The sequence below is a fragment of the Harpia harpyja genome, chromosome 2 (assembly GCF_026419915.1).
Source record: "Harpia harpyja isolate bHarHar1 chromosome 2, bHarHar1 primary haplotype, whole genome shotgun sequence".
Taxonomy (NCBI): Eukaryota; Metazoa; Chordata; class Aves; order Accipitriformes; family Accipitridae; genus Harpia; species Harpia harpyja.
In genome coordinates, this window is record NC_068941.1 from 85,971,372 (window position 1) to 85,994,389 (window position 23,018).

Consider the following 23,018-nt stretch of genomic DNA (forward strand, 5'->3'; position numbering starts at 1 on the left):
ATATCTCTACCCCAAAAGGCACAGCGGAAACATTGCCCTGTATTTTTCATTTCTGTCATTTCTTCCAAAGTAGATGACATGAGCTAGTTGAACATACAGTGTAAATCAAGGTCTTTCACTTTCCCCACCTAGCCCCAGCCTTCCTGTCCTGGAAGCGGTCTTTTTATAGTGGTAAATTCAGAGCCAAAATAAAGACCCTAAGATTTTATTTTCCCTCCTTGCTTGATCTACTAGGAGAGTAGAGATTATTGTGGAGTCCAACCAACTTTATGGTCCTGACTTTATCTCAGTCCTTTCCCACCATTGCAATTCCTTGATTTCATATTCCTACCTTGCTTTGGGTTTGGCTTTTTCTTGCCCTGACTCTTTCGTATCTCATATTTCAAGTTCTTTGGCTTGCTTACTCATTATTTCCAAAGTCCTCTCCTTCACCTGCTGCTTTCCTTCCAAGTATCAAAACAGAACTCCTTTCCACCAACCCCATCCTAAACAAATGTCTTTCCATGAGTCCCATCTTACATTATTTTCACAGCGTTGGTACATACAATACACTGTTCATATTTGCAAACTCCCGTTTTGGCCATTCTAAATTCTTACTACAATCTTGTGGGTGAAACAGTGGGTAAACATGAAAAGCAACTTGCAAAAAAAAAAAAAAAGCCTAAATTAAAAAAGAAAATCACAAAAGTCAAATTATATTCTTAAGCGATTTAGTAATTATCTACAGGGTCCCTGGGTCCATCTTTCACTTCCCTGTACCAATTTGAGCATATTCACTTGTGTTATATCCACTTGTCATGTACTACCATAACCCAAACCCTAGTCTTGCAATGATGTCAGCTTAGACATAGGACTATATCTCTTCTTTGTGGTGTGTAACTCTTTGAGCACTCACTGTCCAACAAACACGAACACAGCAATTATTTGAAAATAACCACTGTCACATTTGAAGTCAAGTAAATTGAATCACTAGCAGACAAAACACAAAATTTCTATCAGTGATATCTATTAATCATTAAATACAGCTAGGTCTTAGCTCAGGTGTTTTCTACTGAAAACACTGACAGCTTGCCAGTCCAAGCAGCCCAGCCCAGAAATACCTACAAACCCTGGTTTGTTAGACTGTTTCTGTGAGTATACTTCACGTAGCATTCTTCCATTTCTGTTCTAAATTAATAGTAAAACTGATTTTATTGCTAGCTAAGTAACAGGAGTAACCTTTTTGCACTCCTGAGAATCTTGAAGAAAAGGAACCTGACAGTTTTGTCAGTTTGCCAACTGTCCCTTCAGCAAACTTTCTTCTACATAATGCTAAATTCTTGCTTGATTCAGGAGGAATTAAATTACTTTATTTGCCAAACTCCAAAACAACATTTTCTCCATACTCTTCAACATATTAAATGCAAAGGTTCACTCTAATTGCCTGCTTGAAAACAAACAAAGGAAAAAAACCCAGAAAGGCTTTCTGATGTGGGGAAATGAAATGCCACATCAGTGGCTCTTAAGTAACTGCTTATGCACAGGCTTTTAATCCAAATTCAATGAAAGACGACCTTACTCGCTTTTAATAGCAGGTGAACTTCAAATTACCTGATTTTTCTTTGAGTCTACAGAATTCATAAGTAGCAACTTGATACTTCACTGCCCATATGTGTACCAACTTGCTTCTACAGTACAAGGTAGCTTAGGGTGATTTGTCCTTAAATGAAAGAAAAGTAGGACCTTTAAACCATTTTGTTTTACTAGATGTAAGATCCATAGGCAGAATTGATAGGGAAACTGTTTGCCAGCTCACCTGAAATAACTGGTGGATGCACACTGTTATTCTGTGATAAATAATGAGTCTTATTCTTTTTCAGTGAGGACTAGCTATTTCCAGTTACCTTATTCTTATTACTGATCAAGAATAAACATACAAATGTTTTGCAGTATATCCCATATCTGTTAATATTTTTACGTATGCAACCTCCCAGTCCAGGTCTTATGGGAATTTTCATAATGTCCCACCCAAAGTTAATGGGGGGCTGCAGCCCTTTTACCTTCCTTTTTCCCCCAAAGTCCTCACTTAAATTCACCAAGCAAACCCACCTAGATACAGTCACAATCTTAACTAAACTGTCTCGTATCTTCAACACATTATAAGAATCCTTCTCTTAATATCGTAGCTGAGCCAATTATGCTAAGATATATGGGCCTTTGGAAATAATTGGAAACTGGACCCCAGCGAAAGTATATGTTTGGAGTGTGCTTTGGCTATTGATTCAATATTTTTGGACAGTGTTCAAAAGTACATGGCTGTTACTCTGTATGACACTGCATATCTATCTGGCTCAGAAGTTTAAGACTCTTTGGGCATATTTTCTGATAATACAGCTGATTATATCTGTAGAGTTCTAAACTAAACCTGAACACAATAGGAGGCTGCCTTGGATAAGGGATTTTCTTAGATTCTGTTCAATCTAATCCTGCAGGAAAGACTGTAGCAAAGCTACTAACATAAACCAGAATTTTAAAAAATGCAAGCTCATAGCCTAAATGGATATTAGGTAAATGAGCTGATCAGCTTCAGAGCAGCAGTAAACAGAACAAGTGGATATTTATTCTAGAGTAAGAAATGAATATATAGACCTGTTTTATTGTAATGGTCTAGCTAACAAGAGTCAGACAGGAATACTAAAAAAATAAAGGAGCCCTCGAGTTAGAAGAAGTCTGATTTTCTATCCAAATAACAAACATCATGGTTAAAACCAATTCTATTCAACAAAAGTAGCTAACACAAAAAGGCTATCTATCAGCAAGAGCTAAGTACGTGTTAATCGTATTTACTTCACTGAGAGTAGCATATGCTCAGCACCTCAGAGGATTCATTCCAATACAACAGTGCAACTGATTATGAAGCAAATATATATTACATTAAATAAACTGAGGCAAGAGACAAAGAAAATTATTTTAAGTGCTTTTAGTTTGTGATTTTATCAAAGGAGGTTATCTATTCTCAGAGGGGAATTAGAAATTGAATATTCAAATTTAAAATTACAGAAACATATATCTGTTTATGGACCAAGGTCAAAGAGACTTTTATTAGGAACAAGGATATAATCTACAGAGATTAATAATATTTTTTAAATATTTTGCATTTTTTTAGTATTAATTCCTTTTTGCTTTTATGTAACTTCCTCCTCACCCCTCTTCTTTACTTTCTTCCCTATAATCTTCTTCAGGTTTACAAGGGTCCTCATTGAAGAACAGGTATCACACAGTTTTTCCTTATTTCACTTTTCAAAACTCAATTGGAATCAGGAATTAAGAGTCTCACCTTGCAACATAAAGGGCCAAGTCAACAGATAGTCTAAATTGGCCTTGCTCCATTGATATTAATGAGGTTAGGCTGATGTATGCTAACTCTCAGTTGCCAGATCTTACTTATCTGGTGAACATAATTTTGCTATCTGCATGCAGGGAATTTGACAGGAAAGATCAAAGGAGAGAAAGAGCTGGGGGAAAAGGAATGGAAAAAAGAAATGGAAAAACAACAGTGGGTTCTGTCCTTTACTGAAATAATTTACACTTTAGGAGTGTGACATTTTCTTACTTTTTGATCTGTTTTTCTATTTGCAGCAAAGTCAATGATGCCAAAAAGAACCCCTTCATATGCTATGCTAGTATCATATCAATCTATAGAGGAAAAAGCAAACAAGATCAGCTTTATGCTTATTTTCAGAGATAAACCATACTGAACTACTGAATCTTGTGGGAAAAAAAGAAATAGATGTTTCACCAAAAGATATATAGCACATTATATGTTATGTACACAGTATTTTTGAAGTTGTTGCAACACATTTTTCTCTAACAGAACTCTAAGAACTGTGGGGTGGCTTTCATCTGTTTTTTAGGTTTTAATTGGTTTTATGTCTCTTCCCTTTTTACATTAATATATATATGCCCACACATAGGTTCATACGTACATATGCATACATTCATTTCATTTATAAATATTGATTAATATTCTTAATAATGCAAAAATTCAAGCAGAGATTGTACTCCCCATAGTAGTTCTGAATCATAACTCATCTTTTGGATAAATCTGAATTATATTGTGGTTCTTTGTAAACACAGTAGTAATTTACAATAAGGTAATAATCATCTTGGTGCTTGATATTTACATCAAAACACTTAAATATAGTGCATCATGTAAACTTACTTCTGTAGTCATAGGTTGGGAAGCTTGAATTCTGGATTTCTATTGTACTTCTAACATTGTACTGTATGCAAGTTGCCAAATAATGGTATTTCATTTTAATGTAAATAAAATACTGTTTATTTGTAATTGGCTATCCAAGAGAAAATGAAGAAGAAGATGGAAGCAGAAGCAGCAAGTAGACAAGCAGATGTAGATGTGCACTTGGATACTTGATCTCTGGATAGCAAAGGAGCATACAGTACCCAGCACCTCAAAGATAAACAGCTTGGAAAACACTATCAGGAATGCACTGTACGAGCTGTGTTATACCAGATAACAAGATAATGCTCTCAAAAAGGGATGCACAGGAGTTCAACTCTATCACCTCCTGTTCAGAGCAACAGCAGAAGAAGCAAGCTGGGCAATCTTAAAATTTTCTGTATGTCAGTACTACTGAGTCTTTGGAACAGACCCAAATAATTTCCGTGGTTGAAGGTAGTTTTGCCTTTGTCTGCAGCTGACTGTAAAAACCCAACCAAACAGAAACACAATGGTGATGAAGCCTGGTAAGCAGCAGATACTAACAATGCCAGACTGGAAATGATGAAGTCAAGCGGTTCGGCCACTGAAATTTCACAACGGATGGTGATGTTCCAGTAACGAATAGATGCTAGAGATTCACAATGGCTTATTCAGCATCCACATACACTGAATAAAGAGACTTGAAAAAGAAACACACACAACCACAAAAGCCAAGCTGGTAGAAGCACTGATTTGGGTAATTGTTATAGATAGATGAATATGACAACTCGATGGATATGAAAAGCTGGACCCAGATGGCAGTGGGTAAGAAAAGATCGTAGCATTTACTATGCAGCATAGCTGTTAGTGATACAAGGACAGATCACTCCATTAATATCAGGAAAATGGAAGAGGATCTTTTCATTGCTGTGGGAAGATCAAGGTATTAAAATACATATGTACATATGTCAAGAAGTGAAGACCAATTGCAGGACAGACACAGGAACATTTAAGCAGCTCCTTTTAGGATTGCATATATGACTTCAGAATGTTTGATCCAAGAGAGCTGGCAAATGTTTAAGACCTTCTACAGTGCTTTGCGAAAAATCAAAATGCAATGTAGTTGAGAACATTTGCTCTGACTTCTGATATGTTTGAGGAAGGCCAGTGATTTCACTGGGGAATCTTATGGATGAAATGAAGGGCACAAGTTAGTTGTCCTAACAATCTCCGTACTTGATTGGGCTTAAACAATGAAAGGGTGCTTTTTCAAAACCACATTTGAAAACAATCTTGTTTCGAGTATCTTGAGTCTCACAAATCATCGTCATTTTGAAAACACACTCAGGAGAGTGAAACATATACCTTTACATACATATGGTCTGTATTTGAGTTAGAAGATAACAAAGGTGTCATGGGGCTAATACTAGGGCGATTAGTTAAAAGACCAAAACAAGAAAATCATGAAGAGCAGCAATTGCTACTGCTTGGTTCTAGTAATCTCCCAGAGGGACAGAGTCCAACATCAGGAGAAGGAAAGAAAAAATAGTTTAAAAATGTAGAAAACTCATTGTTTATAATATTACTGCTGCCGCACATTCCTGTCTTTATTTCTAAAAAACGTTGTGTGTAAAAAATTTGTAGTGTTCATTGAAAATAACTGGATGGGAATTACTGTATATAATCATTGTGCTTGCCAATAGTATTTGAAAGCAGCACGTGCATCAAAACTTAAGATATTTTGCCAGCCTTCCAGAGTTTTTGCTAAACCTAGTGTGCATTGGAACCTGAGTGAATGAAATCCCATTAGTCATCACCATCTTAACAATATGCACTTCATACAGAGCTGGCTTCTGCACAGAGGAAGGAAATTACCAGTACTAACAAAGGAAAGAAGATTTATAATGAGCAAATATACAAAAGCTCCAAATAATTATAATATTCACAGCTTGGCAATGACTTTCTAGGCTATGAAATTGCTTTTCTTTTGGAAGAATGAAGATTTTACAAGGTAAGTATAAACAAAGGGTAATTGGAAAATCAAATTGCTCTACGCAAGTTATTGTAAGGTCTGGAATAATGGTGATAACATTTTAAAAAGCTTGCTTATGAATCACTGTATTTTTGTTTTGTACATTATTACCATCAAAAATGCTCCCTTTCAAGTGCTACATGGGAAACATAAATGGCTAAATACAAATACCAGCTTACCCCTGATACAATAAGTTCTCCTCCCAGGTTCTGAACTTCTGCCTTCACTTTGCTGCAGATATTGAGCTGGTGACAGTAGAGGGCAATGCGCTGCAGGTAGGCTAGCAGGTCCTGTTTGCAGGCTGAGTCCGGGCACTACAGACAAACAAAATATTTGATTAGATGTATCTGAGTTTATATGATTACAGAGAGGTAATTGGAGGAGGTAGTGACAATGTGTGCGCATTAGGTGGATCCATTTCGCTTCGTCTTTACTTGAGATACTTGATGAAATGTGAAAATCCAAACTCTACCTTTCATTTAACTCAAGACTTATGAATTGGAACCTGAAGATGCACTATACCTTTTTGTAAAAAGAAGAAACCTCTCTGTCAGCCACTAATGAAAGACAATGAAAATAATACGATTGTTATGTTTGGGGGGGGGGAGGTTCATTTATGATATCAGTTTGTATAGAATAGAAGAATCTATTAAGCAGCCAAAAGACCAAGTTTGCCCTGGAACTCCAGGTTGCCTGCTGGGTGTCCAGGCTAAGATACAACATGGACCAGTAAAAGTCCAGATAAACCCAGTTCTGACTGATTACATGCACTTTAATGCCAACTCTTGACTGTCTTGCCAGCTTCCCTGGCATTTGTGCAGATCTTCAGAGGATGGAGCTCTGCTTCTGACTTGGCAGAAGCCAGGCCCCTTACTGACACACTAAGGACTCGGGAGGCAGAGGTGAGACTGCTCGGGTTTGGTATTGACAGATTTGGCAAGCGTATTGTTAATGCGTAAATACCATAATCTGTGCAGGAAGGAAATTATTTACTAAAGCGTAAATGACATATTACAGAGACTCTCAGAGGATGACATCAGTATTGCAGCCCTTCTCAAGAACACAGTGAAGTAAGTTGGTCCCTCTGCATGGCTAAGGGATACCTCTTTGTACTAGAGGGAAGGCTATCTACAGTCCTGTACCATTTTGGATGCTGTGCATCTCAAACGTGTTTTCACACAAATTACATTAGGTCAAACGTGGTAGACTTAGTGAAGGTTTTATAATCAATATAACTAGAAAAGGTCCAAGTACAATTTATTCATAGTCTTTGGGACTCTTAATAGAAACTGCATCATCCCCCACCATATCAACAGCATAATAAACAAGACTCTCGTAGTTAATATTCAAAGTCTTGCCTCAAGAGAACAAACCTCAGTAATTCACTCTGATGAAACATTGCTAAAAGGGTCCATTGCTAACAGCACGTCTCCAGTAAATACTCTTTGGGGCTACCCAACAAAGTCTGACTGACAATGTCCTTTGAACGTATAGCTTGGGGAACAAAGATTCCGAATATGCCTTTTTAGCATCTTACAGAGTTTACGCTCAATTTTTGTAAAACATTATCAGAGCACTTCAACAAAAACTGATAGAATTAAACACACATGAGTCAACAGCATCACAACGCCTGACGTGAGATGACTGCTCTAGCCCCAACAGCTAATGCTGGCAAGGAATACGTTTGCGGTGAAGTAGCTGCATATACTGTCGTCTATAACCCTGAAAGCACTCACTTTGCTTTTTTCTCTCCCTTTAAAACTAACAATAAACAAAGCTGGAGGTTCATTGTGGCTGTTAGGTGTAATCTGCTTTATACTTATGGCAATGCTATAATGTCTCTCTTTCTCAGACAGTTGCCACATCTTTCAGGCACGAATCCCTGAGAGACCTCTTCTCCCTACCGGTGACAATTTAATACAGAAATATTTACCCTACTCTTGAAGTCTATGAACTGAAAGAAATGAACTTCAAAGCAATACTTCTAGAGAGCTGACAAGGCTTTAAATACAAGTACCTTGGAGCAAATGAACATGTAAGTTCTCTCTCATTGGAACAGTAATTAAAAATGCAACTGTCCATAAAAAGTTTATATTGCATGAGTGTCTCCAAAGTTCTGTAACATATCATTAAAGTGCAAGCATTAAAACAAACAGTTCATTCTCATAGTGATTTTACTCTTTATTATTAAAGTGTGCATGTTACAGTCTTCTGAAATTTAAAATGTGACTCAAGCCAATGCACTCTAAGCATAGCAAGTCTCTTTGTGTTTCTTTCTTTAAAATATTCCACCTCTGCAAATATTGTAGACCAGGAATTTCATCAGCTGACAGATGGATTTCTTCTTTCTTATGCTAAAATGAACAGATGCCACATTTGAAGGATTGGAATGAGTTAACTACAGGAAAAATGCTTGCTGATAATGAAGAAAACCGAACCCCCAAATTTCAGAGGTTATACAAAAACAGGCAGCTTCAGGTTTCTTGCCATTCTGTTCCGTTTCCCTGGCAGGATGTGATACACACAATTACATGCTTACTTGAAGAAGAAAAAGAAATGCTTATTTTGAAGAGAAAGACCAGAGGCAAGGAAGTTATCAGTTCCCACTTCCAGCAAAATTTTTCCTGATGACAATGAAAGGAAAGAAGTTTACAAGGGGCAAAAAAAAGACAAATTTAATTTGTCTACATCTAAAATTAGCTACCTAGAACCTGGATTTAAAATCTGGCTCTTGACTTTTAATGTGATGCTTCCTCTTGCTCTCCAGATGGATAGATAATCCAATCTGAAAGAAAGGGGCTGAATATAGCAAGTTCATCTTTCCAGTTGTGACATGAATTTGGTAATGGGACTGAGAACACGAACCCTAGAACATGGAGCAGGGGGCTGTAAGGTGAAAGCACAATACCCTGCTGAAAAGCAGAAGAAAGAGAGTCAGGGAATCTTGAAAAAGAAAAGTGCCATATCAAGGGAAATTGCTGGAAGAACAAGCTGAAAACAATATAAGGATTCCCAGGCATATGGCAAGGGTAACAGAGCATCCAAGTCTCTACCGATTTCGTGACAGCAAATATATTGGTCTAATTCTAGTACAATCACCTGGGTCCAGAAGTGAAGCTGTGGAACAATTCAGGCATTTCTGAGGTTTAGAGAGACTCATTTATGACTTTCCTGTACTGCAAAACCCAAGCTGATTGGTATAGAAGAAACAACTTATATTCAATGGGAAGATCAGTATCCAGGCAGTGACTTTCAACAGGTAATTTTCTGCCCAGTAAAGACAACCTTTTCCTGCAAAAGGCAACTTATTGATAGAGGTTACATTATATTTCTGCTTATTTTTGTTGTTACCTGATCAGCTACCGCCCGTGCCAATTTGTCCATCCTCGACCCTGCCTCTGCAATCTTCTTGGCCGCATTAATGACATCTGATGTATTCTTCAGGGGGCCTTTACCTCTGTGAAATACAACACAATTGTGCACAATCTAAATAAATCATGAAAGGCAACAGTTTTAGTGACCCTGTTTGGTGTTTGATTTTAAAATAGTAACACGAATGACTTCTTAATTTATTACAATTTCACCTTTTAACTACTTTATAGTACAGCTTGATTAAGAAATCGGTCTGCTATATTTCCTCTCTCTTATAAAATGCCTCACTAGTAATTTAGCCTGATGGCGCCTTCAAGCACATGAGCTATACTTAATAGTATATGCATTTTTAAGTGCTCATTAAGCCAACATTCTTTCTGGAATACACAACTATTTCAAAATTCTGTTATTCCCAAGCTGGTGCTAGAAGTTAAGCCTGTCATGTCTAGAGAAAGAATGTCACATATTAGGAAAACCCTTTTTAGTAGATTTTTGTCAGAAAACAAAGATACATGAAGCATAATCCTTATGCTACGCTTAAATGTTACTCCTAAAACATGTATAATTAGTTGTAAGACTGATCTTTCACTATACTTCTAAGATGATGCATAAAACTGATTGTAGTCATTAAAGATACCAAAATGTGTATAGACAAAAAGTTAAAAGCCACTGCGGACTTTTCTGAGTTTGTTTCAGACTCAAAACTTTAATCCTGTTTGTAATAATAAATTTGCTACTGCTCCTACAAATGGCTCAATTGGAAGCGAGATGATATTCCTTTCTTTTTCTTTCTTTATTCTTTGTGGAGAAATTTAGCTTCAGACAAGACTGATGGAAAATTATAATATGATCAAACTTAGTTTTTTCTAAACTAAGACTGAAGGCATTTTTTTCTAAGCACAACATAGTATTATTTTTGCACTTTTTTCCATCTATAATGCCAAGAATAACATACTGAAACATATTTCCATTTTTATCTTTTTTCCATACTTTCATTTCCACCTTAAACAGATATTGAAATACAACAAGTGTCCTACTTTAGTTGAACTTAAACTGTAGAAAAATCCTTCTTAGTGACCTTGTATGCTTCTTCTGCATTACTTACATCAGCAGATCTGACTGTCACAAACTCCATGCATTTGAAGAATTATTCTATTTTAACACTGCTGAGGTTACAGTCAACCAAAAAGGTGTGAAATGCTTTGTTCTGTTTTAATGGAATATATTAAACAAGTTTTTATTGAATCTGATGTAGACAGAGGTGCACTTTGATTTTTTTTTTTAATTTACTTCAAATATGACAGTAGTTTTTTCCTATTCTCATATTAGTTCTGTTCTTTTGATGGTAGGAAATGTAATTACAAAACTTTCAATTTGATATTCAATGTATCAAAGGTTGTCCAGCAGGTTGCAGAAAGCATTCATATTCTGGGCTGTTGCTTTAGAACATTATTTCTTCCTTCCATGAGATGATGGCACTGTTTGGCAGTTTCTCACTCTGTTTTTGGGCTGAAGGATCAGAGTGCCAAAGACAATACAAATACAAAAGTAATAAAAATTCTTCTAAAATATCACCCTTCACAGAAGGTTCTACACTGTCATTTGGTATACAGGAGTGGTGAGTCTACTGCAAAAAGAATAGTTGTAAAAGCACAAACTGAGAGAAAAATAAGCTGAGAGAGTAATTAATTGGAAAGAAGTATAGTAGTAATCTATTAAAGCAAGCAAACTTTCTATATGCATAATTAAATTTAACATGGATAAAAATGTTTGCTGTTGCCTATTACCAATTAACTAACTATGCAAGCGCAAATAGTCAAGTTATTTGCAAATTAATGGTATTTATATGCCTCCCATCTATTTATCTGCCTATCTATCCATCTATCAGTCAATCCATCAATCAGGTATGTGCGAACCCTATATTGTCAATGCAGAGACTGTCTCCTCTGAAATGGGTTGAAGGCTCCAGAGACAAGGCATGTGATCAGCTGGAGATTAAGAAATCTATTTGAGCATCTCACTGAGATGAATAAATGGATCTCTTATTTTAATTCTGAAGAAAAAACCTGGAGATTTTTGTCCAGTTTTGTCTAATCATATTTTGATAAATACCATTTAAAGTTTTTAACTCCCATTAAAAATAAACACTGAAAATATTCAAAGAATCTTGTAAAATGTTCTCCCTGGTGTGATTAACAATATGACTATATTTAAACAAAATAATTCTGTTTATATGATATCATTAATGAATGGCCTTTTGATGCTTTGCAATTAGAAAAGAACAAAATATCATTAGAAAAAAAGAAATGAAAGCAAAAAACCCCAAAACCATTACTGACAGGCTCCAATAAAGTATTAGATCAAACCGGTTTCATTTCATTTAAGATTTTTTTGGAAAGAAGTTCAGTGTTCAAAATGATATAAATAGTTTTGCCATTATTTTTGATTGACACAAATTGTGTTGAAATGTTGAGAGTTCAGAGAGGCGCATGCATTTAGATGGGTACTAAATGAAATGTCAGTTGAGTGTCTGTAAGGTCACAGACTACCTTTGCTGCTGAAATTCAAGAAGACGTGCAAGTGAAACAGATTTGCAAATAGGACAAAAACTTCATGTGATTAATCCCATTTGGCGAAATAACCAGAGGAGTCATATGTAAAGAACTGTACAACCCATCCCGTTACGTATGATGTGTGTTACCTGGCTTTGCATTCCCCAAAACACAGCACATCATCTCAATAGGCTACAAATTACAAGAAAAAGGAAAGATGTGGGATGTCTGAAGAAGTCCTCAGCACAGGTTATTTTATCCTTACCTAGTAAAGTCTGTCATTTCCATCATAATCATGCACATCTGCTTTGCCAACACAATGATGTCATTACCACTGTCATCCCACTTGGCCACCTCCGCATCCAGTTTGCTCTTTTCTTGGTGGAATATCTCTACCTGCTCTGCAATCTTAGCCTTCTCCTCCTGGGGAAGCTGAGCCATGATAGCCTGGAGGAAAAATGGGAGAAGTTAGGCGTGAAAAAAGGAAGCTAGAAACTATATGTTTCCAGCAGTCCAAACGGCATGCCCAACTTCTAGTTTCTTTTTATGGGAGTTGAAGATGCGAAGTAAAATCCAGTAGACATTTGATTTCTGTTAGGACAGCCAAAACCAAATTCACAGGATGTTTGTAGCTCTTCTTATACCTTCAAGAATTTAAAAATTGTATATGTGATGCCACAATATACAGATCATTCACCAGTCGATACAGGAAGATTAAAGAAAATTCCTGTTAAATCTTAACTTTTAGGAAGAACAGAATGAATGAAATCTATGGGAAAAAGCAGACTGAATTGCCAGTATATCCTCCAGTCTCATTCTTTGTCAGAAATAGAGGTTTTCTGCTTAACCCAACACTGAAATAAGCTATGACATGCAAGAAAATACATTTGAAGTGAATTGTAATGAATGTACCTTTCAATAACGTTTAGTGGTCTAATTGCCCCTTGGAAGATATGCAAAAAGGTGTTACACAGGTTGATACTAATCTGCCTTGACATTATCAACAAAGCAGAAAGTTCCCCGCGCCCCCCCCCAAAAAAAGAAAACCCTACAAAATTATAATAATTTCTTTTTAAGATCAAATGGACACTTCCAATAATGACTTCCAAGTTGAGCTACTATTTGGCTTTAGGCGTTCTGAAGACCACATTATGCATTTAATGGGGTGTGACACATATTTAGGTATCATTACATTTTTTCTTGTTTATGTCACTTTCAATCAGCTGAAGTCTTTCTCTACATATTCTTAAAATGCTCTTGGCTTTTAAAAATTCATAACTGACCTTTTCCAAAACTGAAATTAAAAAAGGTTATAAACAGTAGATCAGAAAATGAGAAATTTGCAAGTTAATCAAATTAAAATTCAACACGAGTTTTAATTAGGCCTTATCAATGTACCTCAGCAGTTTCAAATGTTAGCATATTAGTCTTTCCACAGAAAAATGCAGTGTAAGTCAAGCTAATAAATAAATATATAAAATACACATAAAACACTAGAACAGATGAATTAACTGAAATTAAGAGAATGTGATAGGAGTAGTAAAATTCGGAAAGCCCATCTGTATGTCTCCCATGTGGCTTCTTTCTGTGGGCAGCTTCACCTGCACACCCTTTAAACTGGTATACAGTGTTTTAACATTTCTATTGCAGCTGCTGATGTGTTTTCGAAGAAGCTATATCCTATAGCAAATGCAGCTCATATATTCAAGATTTATTTCTACCGAAGACCAATGCAAGTCTTTCTACTGATACACTAATAGCTTTATGGAGTAAGCATATTAAACAAATCCATTATATTCCAGAAATAAAAATCCAGTTTTTCTACAGAAAAGGTTCAAATAAGATATTATTCTGCTTAGCAGACTCATTTCAATGAGTTACTTAAGACTGTGGACTGAGCGTCTTCTGTTTAGCGTGTTTTCATTTTAGGTTTTCGTTGTTTGCTACTTCTTGTGACATAGTGCATTCTACAATATGCAGGAATGGGACTGTCTTTATAATATATTATGTTTATACAGTGTGTAGCTGATCAAAGCAGAAGGTTTTAAGTGCAGCAGTGATAATAACTGCAATAAGTGTAATAGATTTTAAGACTCCTAAGTCCCTAGGTGAACTAGATTCTTAGTAAAAATATTACTGCAGTCTTTACTTGGTTTTCAGATCAAGAAAGGATGATGTGCTACCTAATCCTAGAGGTAATCTGAAAAAAAAAAAAAAAGACTGTGAAATAACTGTATTGTATCTCAATACTTTTGTACCTGAGACTTAATTTAGTAGTAAATTCTTTGAATATATCAAACAGGACTTTATGCTCCTTAAAATATAAAAATCTCTCAAAGATAGTCAACTGCATCCAGAACATAGTTCTGTCATCGTTCTTAGGGTAAGGTATCCAGGTATCATTCTGCAATTCTCCTGACTGCATGGTTTTCAGCACCAGTTCCTGGTCATCCAGCTCTCTGGGATGGGACCTACAAACCATCTGCTCTTCATCTAGGTGTTAATGATATATACGATATGTCCTTGATATGCAAGGACAAAACTTTTTGTCCTTAGGATGTAGTGATAGAAACCCAGCTTTTCTGATACATGGTATGGTTTATTTACCATCTGTATTCAATATTCAGGGAAATTAATTTAAGACAAAAAGAAACCTCTGCCCATTCCACTGTATCTATGTCTCATGTTCCTCCCATACCTCTAAGTTAGCTTCATTTAGGTTTTCATTACTGTACTGTTTCTTTTCAGGGTGTAAAATATTTGTGTCAAGCCCTAACATACTCTGGGCCTTCCTACAGCAGCCGAAAACTCTTTCCTCGTCCTCTGAATTGACTTTCAAAGCACTGTTGCCTTTTGGTCTTCAGGTTCTCAGCCCCACAAATCCTCTTCCAGAATTCAAGGTAAGAAGTCACTGTTCCAGTTACCAGCTTTTGCTACAGTGTTTGAGTGTGTGTGTGGAGAATGCTTCTCATTTAGGCCATTACTTCACTTTTAGCATTTATCAGAAGAAACCACAGACCTGTGCGAAACAGCCATAGAAATCATTCAGGTAATTCCCAGTTCCCCACTGGTTCTCTGCTGGAAAAGTCTAGGCTTTTTTTTAAACTCTCTTTCCAGTCAAACATATTTTCATTATATCATTTGCCCCCAAAATTATATTCTGATGGTTGGGGGTTCTTTATAATCTGAGCTGAGCAGCCTATTTAGTAAAAGGTAAACATTCATCAGAGGGTGGCATAATCCTGAGTGTTAACAAACTTCACTTCTCTAGCACCTGTGACCCCTGAAGCACTCATCAGCTTAATTTGCAATCCCCATGCACAAGCTGAGGTCACAAATCACAATGACTCGAGTTTATCATGATGTAATTACCCTGGTAAAATTACATTGACTCAGGAACAAATGCCTTCAATTACAATTAAATTACAGGGACTACTCGGTAGCTTAAACAGATCTTCGTGACAGGTTTGCACACTGGGAAACATGACTAATGTAAGATTTCTCTGGATAGAGCACATGGTGCCCTGATGGGATTTTTTTTTTTTTTCTTTTTTAATTTGCTGACTACTCCCACAGTTTCAGCACATTCCAAACCTGCAAGACCTTCTCCTACAGCACTAGCTGGAGCAAACAGCTGATAAAAGGCATCACATAAGCCTAAGGAAGATCACTGAATAAAGTCAGTGCTTTTAAAATAGGTGAGACATAAAAAAAACTTTAAACACCAAGGTCAACTTACTTACTCCTGTCCTTTCTTAAGTGACCCTGAAGATTTGAAATCACTGCATTTTCTTTCTGAGGCACAGCTTTTTATTTGTAGCTATACAGACACTTAATGTAGTATGTGGGTTTTACTCACCCTTGCACTCTGGCCAGCAATAAGCTGGTCATCTTCAGTCTGAACGCTTGTTCGGCTGCGAACGTCATAATCTTCCTGCTCGAAGTCTGAATCATCCTCTAGCTCTTCGGGGGTCTAGAGAGAGAGACAGGGAGAGAAAGCAAAAGAGAGGAGATGACAAGCTTATAAAGGGTACAGACAAAGTCCTATGTACAGTAAGATCTTATTTCATCGACTACCTGCCCAGGAAATGCTGTTTCTCTTTCCTTTTAAATTAACTTGTCTGCCCAAGCAGTCAAGAACCGAAATTGAATTGTCTTAAAAATTAAGTTGTTTCAACTCTAGCTTTCTTTACAAATGGCATTTATCATTACCTTGCTGCAACTTTTCTTAACTCTGTTAACATGAAGAATGCAGTTCCAGGAACTAATACCCTTTGGAAACACTAACAACTGGAATGCAGTATTTCAAAATAATGTAATTTCATATAGAAATGGACACTAATACTATTATATTACTGGAATCTCCATGTAATCTTCAACAGAGAAAGTAAATACCTGGGAAAAAGTAACTAACATCCTGAAGGAAAAGTTATCAAAGCAAATAAGAGATTTTCCCTTGAAAGAAAACGTAAATGATGTCAACTGTTTTTGAAACAAATGTAAAGTTTATAATCTGCTTTATCTTGTTGGTTCACGTGGTTCTTTTCAGATACAGAGCTTTGGAATTTGCCTCATCCCGTAAACCGAAACTATGTTATCTCCATTGCTGGTGCTATGAACGGTGTGAGGGTCTCTGGGCAGACTGATTAAACCCAGTTACGTATCTGCTGGCTTCAGGTTGTCTAAAATGTTGGAGAGAGGGAGAAAAAAGATAACGGATGGATCTGTTCATTTGTTTTTTTCACGTTCTAGCAAAAAATTAGGAGCAAAAAAATTTGCTTATGTATATAGGGAGAGACGGCCTACTTTAGATCACTATTGAGTACTATATTTAATATAGAGGGTGCAAAACCAGAAATAGTCTTTAGAAGGAAGATTATATTCCATTTTGTGCTTGAATAGCATCTAGTGCAACAATCTGGCCATGGGTAACTTCTGTAGGTACAATACACGATAGTGGTAATAGAAAAAGATCACAGTAACTGTGCAGAGAATTCCTCACCTTACTGGATACACATATGCCTCCATGTTAACCCAGAGGGCCAACCATTACGGAAGAAATCATCCATGCTGGCATTTCGTGCTTGGAGGCAACGTCAAGTTTGCTAGCAGAGGTGCTAATCATTGCCAGTTGTCATTACAGCTCTGTCTTGAAGATGCTCAGTCACTAGGAACTGGTCCAAACCCTCTAACATAATGTAGAGAAGTCTTTTGGCGATATTTATATTACAGCCTGGTTTCCAACATGAAATGCACATCACTGTTTGTAATGGAAAATCAGCTGCTTTGCTAGCTACATGGTGAAGTGCGCATGATGGCGTGAGTAAAACACAGTCTCGTCATTTGGCTTAAAGAGTATGAATCAAAGACGTGTTTTGATGCTGAGCACTGGATGAAGAAATAACCAAGTATGACAGTATGGTGATGAAACTCAGGCTGCATCTCTGAAGAGATGTATGTACAGATAGTATATATAACAGAACAGATAGGAGATGAAGTTTAGGTGAAAAAAAATGAATTTATTTTTTCTCTACTGTCACAGGAAAAAAAAAAAAAAAGATTGGTACCCATCATTATAATGTCCAATGGTCATGCTTTCCAATCGCCTTTAATCACGTTATTCTCTCTGCTTCGCTGCCTGAGGGCAGGATGTGACATTAAAATCTGCCATAAGCAAACCAGCTACAACTCCCTGAGCAAAAGAGAGCATTTCCGATCATAGGGCTCAGCTTTTCATCTGCCTAGGCTTTACTGTGAAGAACAGGAACAGCATGGAGAGTTTCAATCCCTTCTTCATAAACCAGCTGGCTCTTTCCCATCCTCCAAGTTTATTTAACTAGCCAGTTGCACTGGTCATTGTAAAACCAGTACCCTTCCCCCCCCCCCAAGTATACTCTTCTTAGGTTCTTCTGTCTCCACTTTTATAAATAAAACTATAAAAGACAATGTGCAGCCCTTTCCCAGGCTTTCATAGTCAGAGTTGCAGTAAAGTAAGGGTGTAATATTCAAAATACTACATCTCAACACTGCAACCAGTAAGGACAAGAGGATGCCACTTAAAAAGATAAAATATTCTAAGAAGTCTATGTTTCAGGGATTTATTCTTAAAGAAAAATTCAGAAAAAACGTATTGCTGCTACCGCCTGACATTCGCAATCTTAAAATCTGTGGTCTTTAAAAGATTGGAACTTAATGGGTATAGATGTTGAACTTGGAGAAAATGTAGTGCAAACCAAAAGGACAAGTTAATGCAACTGTTAATAACATACTACAAGCACAAGAAATCTCAGTATTTCCCCTCTGTACAAGTGAGATCTAACTCAAAACTACCTTTCAGATTCACTCTCTTAAGGTTTTCAAGTGTGGTGAATTTAACACCCTCATTTTCTTCAAAAAATAGCTACATTTTTCATTAAGATGAAGAACAGTGGTTAACTGTGATCTATATGTTGCCATTTCAGACATGTTGCATGCTTTTCACTCTTGCACTGTTGCTTTGTTTTAGCTGATCTCTTGGAGATGCAGCCCACATACAATAGAGGCTCTTATTTGTTTAGACACAAAGGTATAAAAAAGAAATATTATATTGAAGTACCTTGACTTAAAGATTTTTACTCTTAGCAGGGCCTTCTAAACATGCCATAACAACTCTTGATTTTTGTGCACAACTAACAGGACCTTGGTATTTAAAACCTAGTTTCCAAGACAACAAAGTCTGGAACTTAATTTATCTGAGTTGGAGGACAGAAGGACTGAATCAGTCTTGCAGACACCTGAACCTACGGTCACACAGATGCAGGAAACATAGATTTGAGACTGGAGAGAGCTTCCAAACAAAACTCTGACAACCACCAGTGGCAGGAGGAGCGAGAGTTATTTTCAAAACTAATAGATTTTATGAACTCATTGATTTCAGCAGCAAAATGGATTGTTTTTATAATTTTTAGTCTATCTGTTCTGTAGCACAGGCTGTAAGACTTCTCAGGACTAATTTTTTTCAAATACAGTCTCTCTACTACACATAGAGCATATTCTTCAAATCATTCATCTAATTCTGATGAATTCTCCCAGTGAAGAAAAATCTTTTACAATCCCAGATAAAACACCCAGTAAATATATACTTTCTCTTTTAAGATGCATGCTCTATTTCTAATATGAATTTGGTGACTTTCAGCTTCCAGTCATTGGAATTTTTTCTTTTTTAAATCTCTCTCTTTCTGCTAGACTGAAGATCTTGCTGTAAACAAAATATCTTCCATCAATATAATTTTGTTTCATCTTTTGTAACTGCAGTATAAAAATGTGAATTATGCATGTATAAGTCGTAAAATGGCATATATATGCAGATTTATAAATGCTATTTGTTTAATATTTCACCAGTTCAAATATACTTGATGAAGATAGAAACCCCACTATGCTATAGTGCTGTATGCACTTAAAAACTGTAAGATGCAATTACAGGAATTTCAGCACTGTAAACAGCAAGTCAAGCTAACTTTGTAATGAGAGGAAAGAAAGACTGAAAAGATATTCTCCCATTTTTTTACCATGAAAATACCTTCTAATTCTAAAAGCTAAGGAGAAAAAAAAGCCTTTATAATATGCTTTTCTATCCAGCTCCATGCTACTCTGTACATTTGTTTTTGTACAAAGGCAGTTGCAGATGCTGCAAGCAGCATCTGAGTGGCAATGTCAAGAGAACATCTCTCACAGCAGGTCTTCAGCTGTTTAATGATTTCCAGTAAAATCTAACGCTTTAAATTCAATCTGAGAAGCAACAGGCAGTCAATGTAGACTATGGACCCCATAACACCCTTTGGAGATAGGCTATTTAAAAAGATGATGGGATTCTGCACCAAGTCTAGTTTTCCAGAGCATCTGAGATGTAGCAGCACTTTGGATTTCACCACAGTAGCTACCCCACAGGTGATCACGGTTAAACCTACATTGACCAGTGTGGAAGAGTAGAAGAACATTCATACATCCAAACAGTTGGGGCTAAGGACCCCATATTTGTACCACCCTCATCTCATTTTTATTGAGACTCGCTGTAGTCTTCTCCCATGGACTGAAAGTCTCTTAATGATAGAATAGAATGGAAGCGCATATAAGCTCTTCCTAGAGCGCATCTTCCAGGATCACCCCAAAGAATCAAGTTTATATGCTCTAAGACTACTCTGCAACATGAACTAAAACGCGGCAAGAGGAAACAACTGGAGATTGGCTCCAAAAGTGCACTCCTGATCCAAACAGATGTTACACTAAGGCTAACGTAGATGCGACTAATGACAAGGTTGCCAATAGCAAAGGCCACGCGTGAAAAGAGAAGACCGGCCTCAGAGATACATGAGAGTGAGAAAAGGTGCCATTGTGATTATTCCAAACTGTAGAGAGGGTTTCTGTCTAATAACTGAGGGAATTTCATGAATAGCTATGAAAAAACCAAAGTGTAATTTGATCCCCATGCTGTAATAGAAAAAATGTTGGAACTAAGTTATTATTTTCTATCTTATTTTTAGGTTCTATAATTATACTCCTAAATTTATTTATACTACTTCTTAAGTTGTGAAAGAGGTTTTTTTCTTCTGTATAGATCATAATAATAGTCCTCAATGCAAAAATGAGTCTTCTTTCTCCTCCAAAGGGACGATAAAATCTCCCCTTTTCGAGGGAAAAGAGAAGAACAGAGATTATCCCCCCCTTTCCTTCAGCTTACTAGAAGTAATAATACCAACAAAAATTAATTTAAAAAGTGGCTTTATTTCCTCTGTGGAATGAGGGAATCATCTCAGATAAATTCAATATTTTATGGCATGTACATGAACAATTACTGCCTGAAAATAATTGTTTGTGTCAGATGCTCTAAAAAGTTTGCAAGTTTGTTGTGGCTTTTTTTTTTTTTAATAATTCTGCAAGAAGTTTTACAGCCTGAATTAAAGGGGTGCATGAGATTTGATAGATTCTTAGATAAAAATATTCTAAAGACTGTATTTTATAGATTAATACCTCACCCTTTAATTATACATTCCATTTCAATGTGAGATGTTCGGTTGGGAATGCTAGAGTGTCTCAAACTGAAACTAATTTTGTTTTCGACAGAAAATAACATTCTGATTCAGCAAACTCTGGTCTATGTAAATTTATATATGTGTATTTTCCCAGTTAACTCACAAGGATAATGAGTCCATTTATGTGCTTTAGTTCTCTGCCTGGATAAGGAGTACTACATTTAGCTCCATAAATAAGTTAATTGTCTGAATGCAAAAATACATCTTCCTAATCTGGGTAAGCAGAATTCATTAACTGATATCATACCAGGAGCAGAAAGTAGTAGCGATACAATTGCAAAAGTAACCTGGGATGTTTCTAAGGCGACTGCGAAGCCTGCATGCTGATCAGCTTTCCGAGCTAGTAGTTAACATAAGACAGCAACGAAATAAATGAATGTGCCTCCAGCATTTAAAATGGTGCTTTGTGCTTGGCCGAAACATCTCACCCAGTATGGACAGTCTCATGGCAACCTCTCTGGGACAACTCTGATGTACAGGGAGGTGCTGGAAGCCAGAACTCTGCGTAGGGGATGGGAAAGCGTGGGTCTATAGCAGATCCCACCTGACGATTGTGTCTCATGAAGCAATTTAAAATGACTCATGAGAGACTATAAAAGATTAAAATGTGCTTAGAAGCGGTTCTTGCCCTAAGAGAAGTTTGGAAACTGCTCTTACAGACTAAGGAACTGGATAATCAGGTCCTTTACTCTGCAGATCTTTCGTTTCCATCCCAGTCCAGAAGAGTTGCAAATACCCCCATGTTGCACACCCAGAAGACAAGATGGGTTTGCTCCCATCATCACTCATGACTGGAATTCAGGCTACCTGAGATTAGCACTGGGTACGGAATGGAATTTATGCTTCGCAGTTATAAAATTAAGCCTGTCAAAAGCTTTTTCTGTAAATGTTAATACATAGTGACAGATGACTAAAATGGAGCTATTTTGGAGTGCTCCAACTGCCTGAAGTCTTACATCAGTGCCATAATATACTCACAACCACAAGTGTATGTTACCTGTTTGCTCGAAGGGATGAGCTGTTGTTTTAGCACTGTTATTTGCTTCATAAGTTTTCTCTGTGATTTTCTCCGTAGCTTTATTTGTACGTGGCTTTCACTGGGGCAGATACAAGGTAAATTGGGTTTCAAATAAGAGTTTCAATTGCTGAAGAGATATCCAAACGAGGTTTGGTTTGTTGTTTGGCTGGGTTTTTTTTCTAGGTGTTTAACTGTAGACTACACTGGAAAGCAACACACACATCTACTCTCACAATAATTATGTTGTTCTGTGGGGTTTTTTTATTTGTTTGTTTTTTTTAAAGATGCCCAAGCAAATTGAATCAACTGGTTAGTCAACGCTGAAATGCACATTCTTTACCTCAGTAAACATTCAAAACCATCCCTGCAGAGGCTCACTGAAGCAGCAAGATAATTTATTTATTCATTTAGATTTTAACCAGACTTACCTCAAATCCTAGGCAGCACACATACATCTGAAAAAAAAAAACCAACCCAACCAACAAAAATCTACGCAAACTTTGAAGATCTTAGCAAATTAATGCTATTACTACGGAAACAGTAATGAAGTTTGCGTCTATTGGCAGTTGTGATCAAATCTTCCCCTAGGTAATTAACAAAATAATTGTGGTTCATCTCCTAAAATCCCCTCATCTCTTTACTTACTAATTCTTTTTTGCTGCACATGCTTTTGTTTCACGCTTGTTTCAATGTCAAACTTTTCTGGCTTATTATGAAACAAAGTTGATTCCAAGCAGCTTTCATATTCCTCTCATCCAATGTGATAATTTCCTGT

General features: G+C 36.7%; 1 protein-coding gene across 4 annotated transcripts in view; it reads right to left on the bottom strand.

The window, feature by feature from the left end:
• Positions 1-23,018, bottom strand: part of CTNNA2 (catenin alpha 2) — a 520,993-nt gene that overhangs the window by 25,943 nt on the left and 472,032 nt on the right. For all 4 annotated transcript variants that reach the window (XM_052780796.1, XM_052780797.1, XM_052780799.1 and 1 more), the window contains 4 exons: positions 16,017-16,130; positions 12,423-12,604; positions 9,585-9,690; positions 6,413-6,547 (listed from right to left, as the gene is read on the bottom strand). In XM_052780796.1, the coding sequence (XP_052636756.1) occupies positions 6,413-6,547; positions 9,585-9,690; positions 12,423-12,604; positions 16,017-16,130 (537 nt within the window). The remainder of the gene's footprint in view (positions 1-6,412; positions 6,548-9,584; positions 9,691-12,422; positions 12,605-16,016; positions 16,131-23,018) is intronic.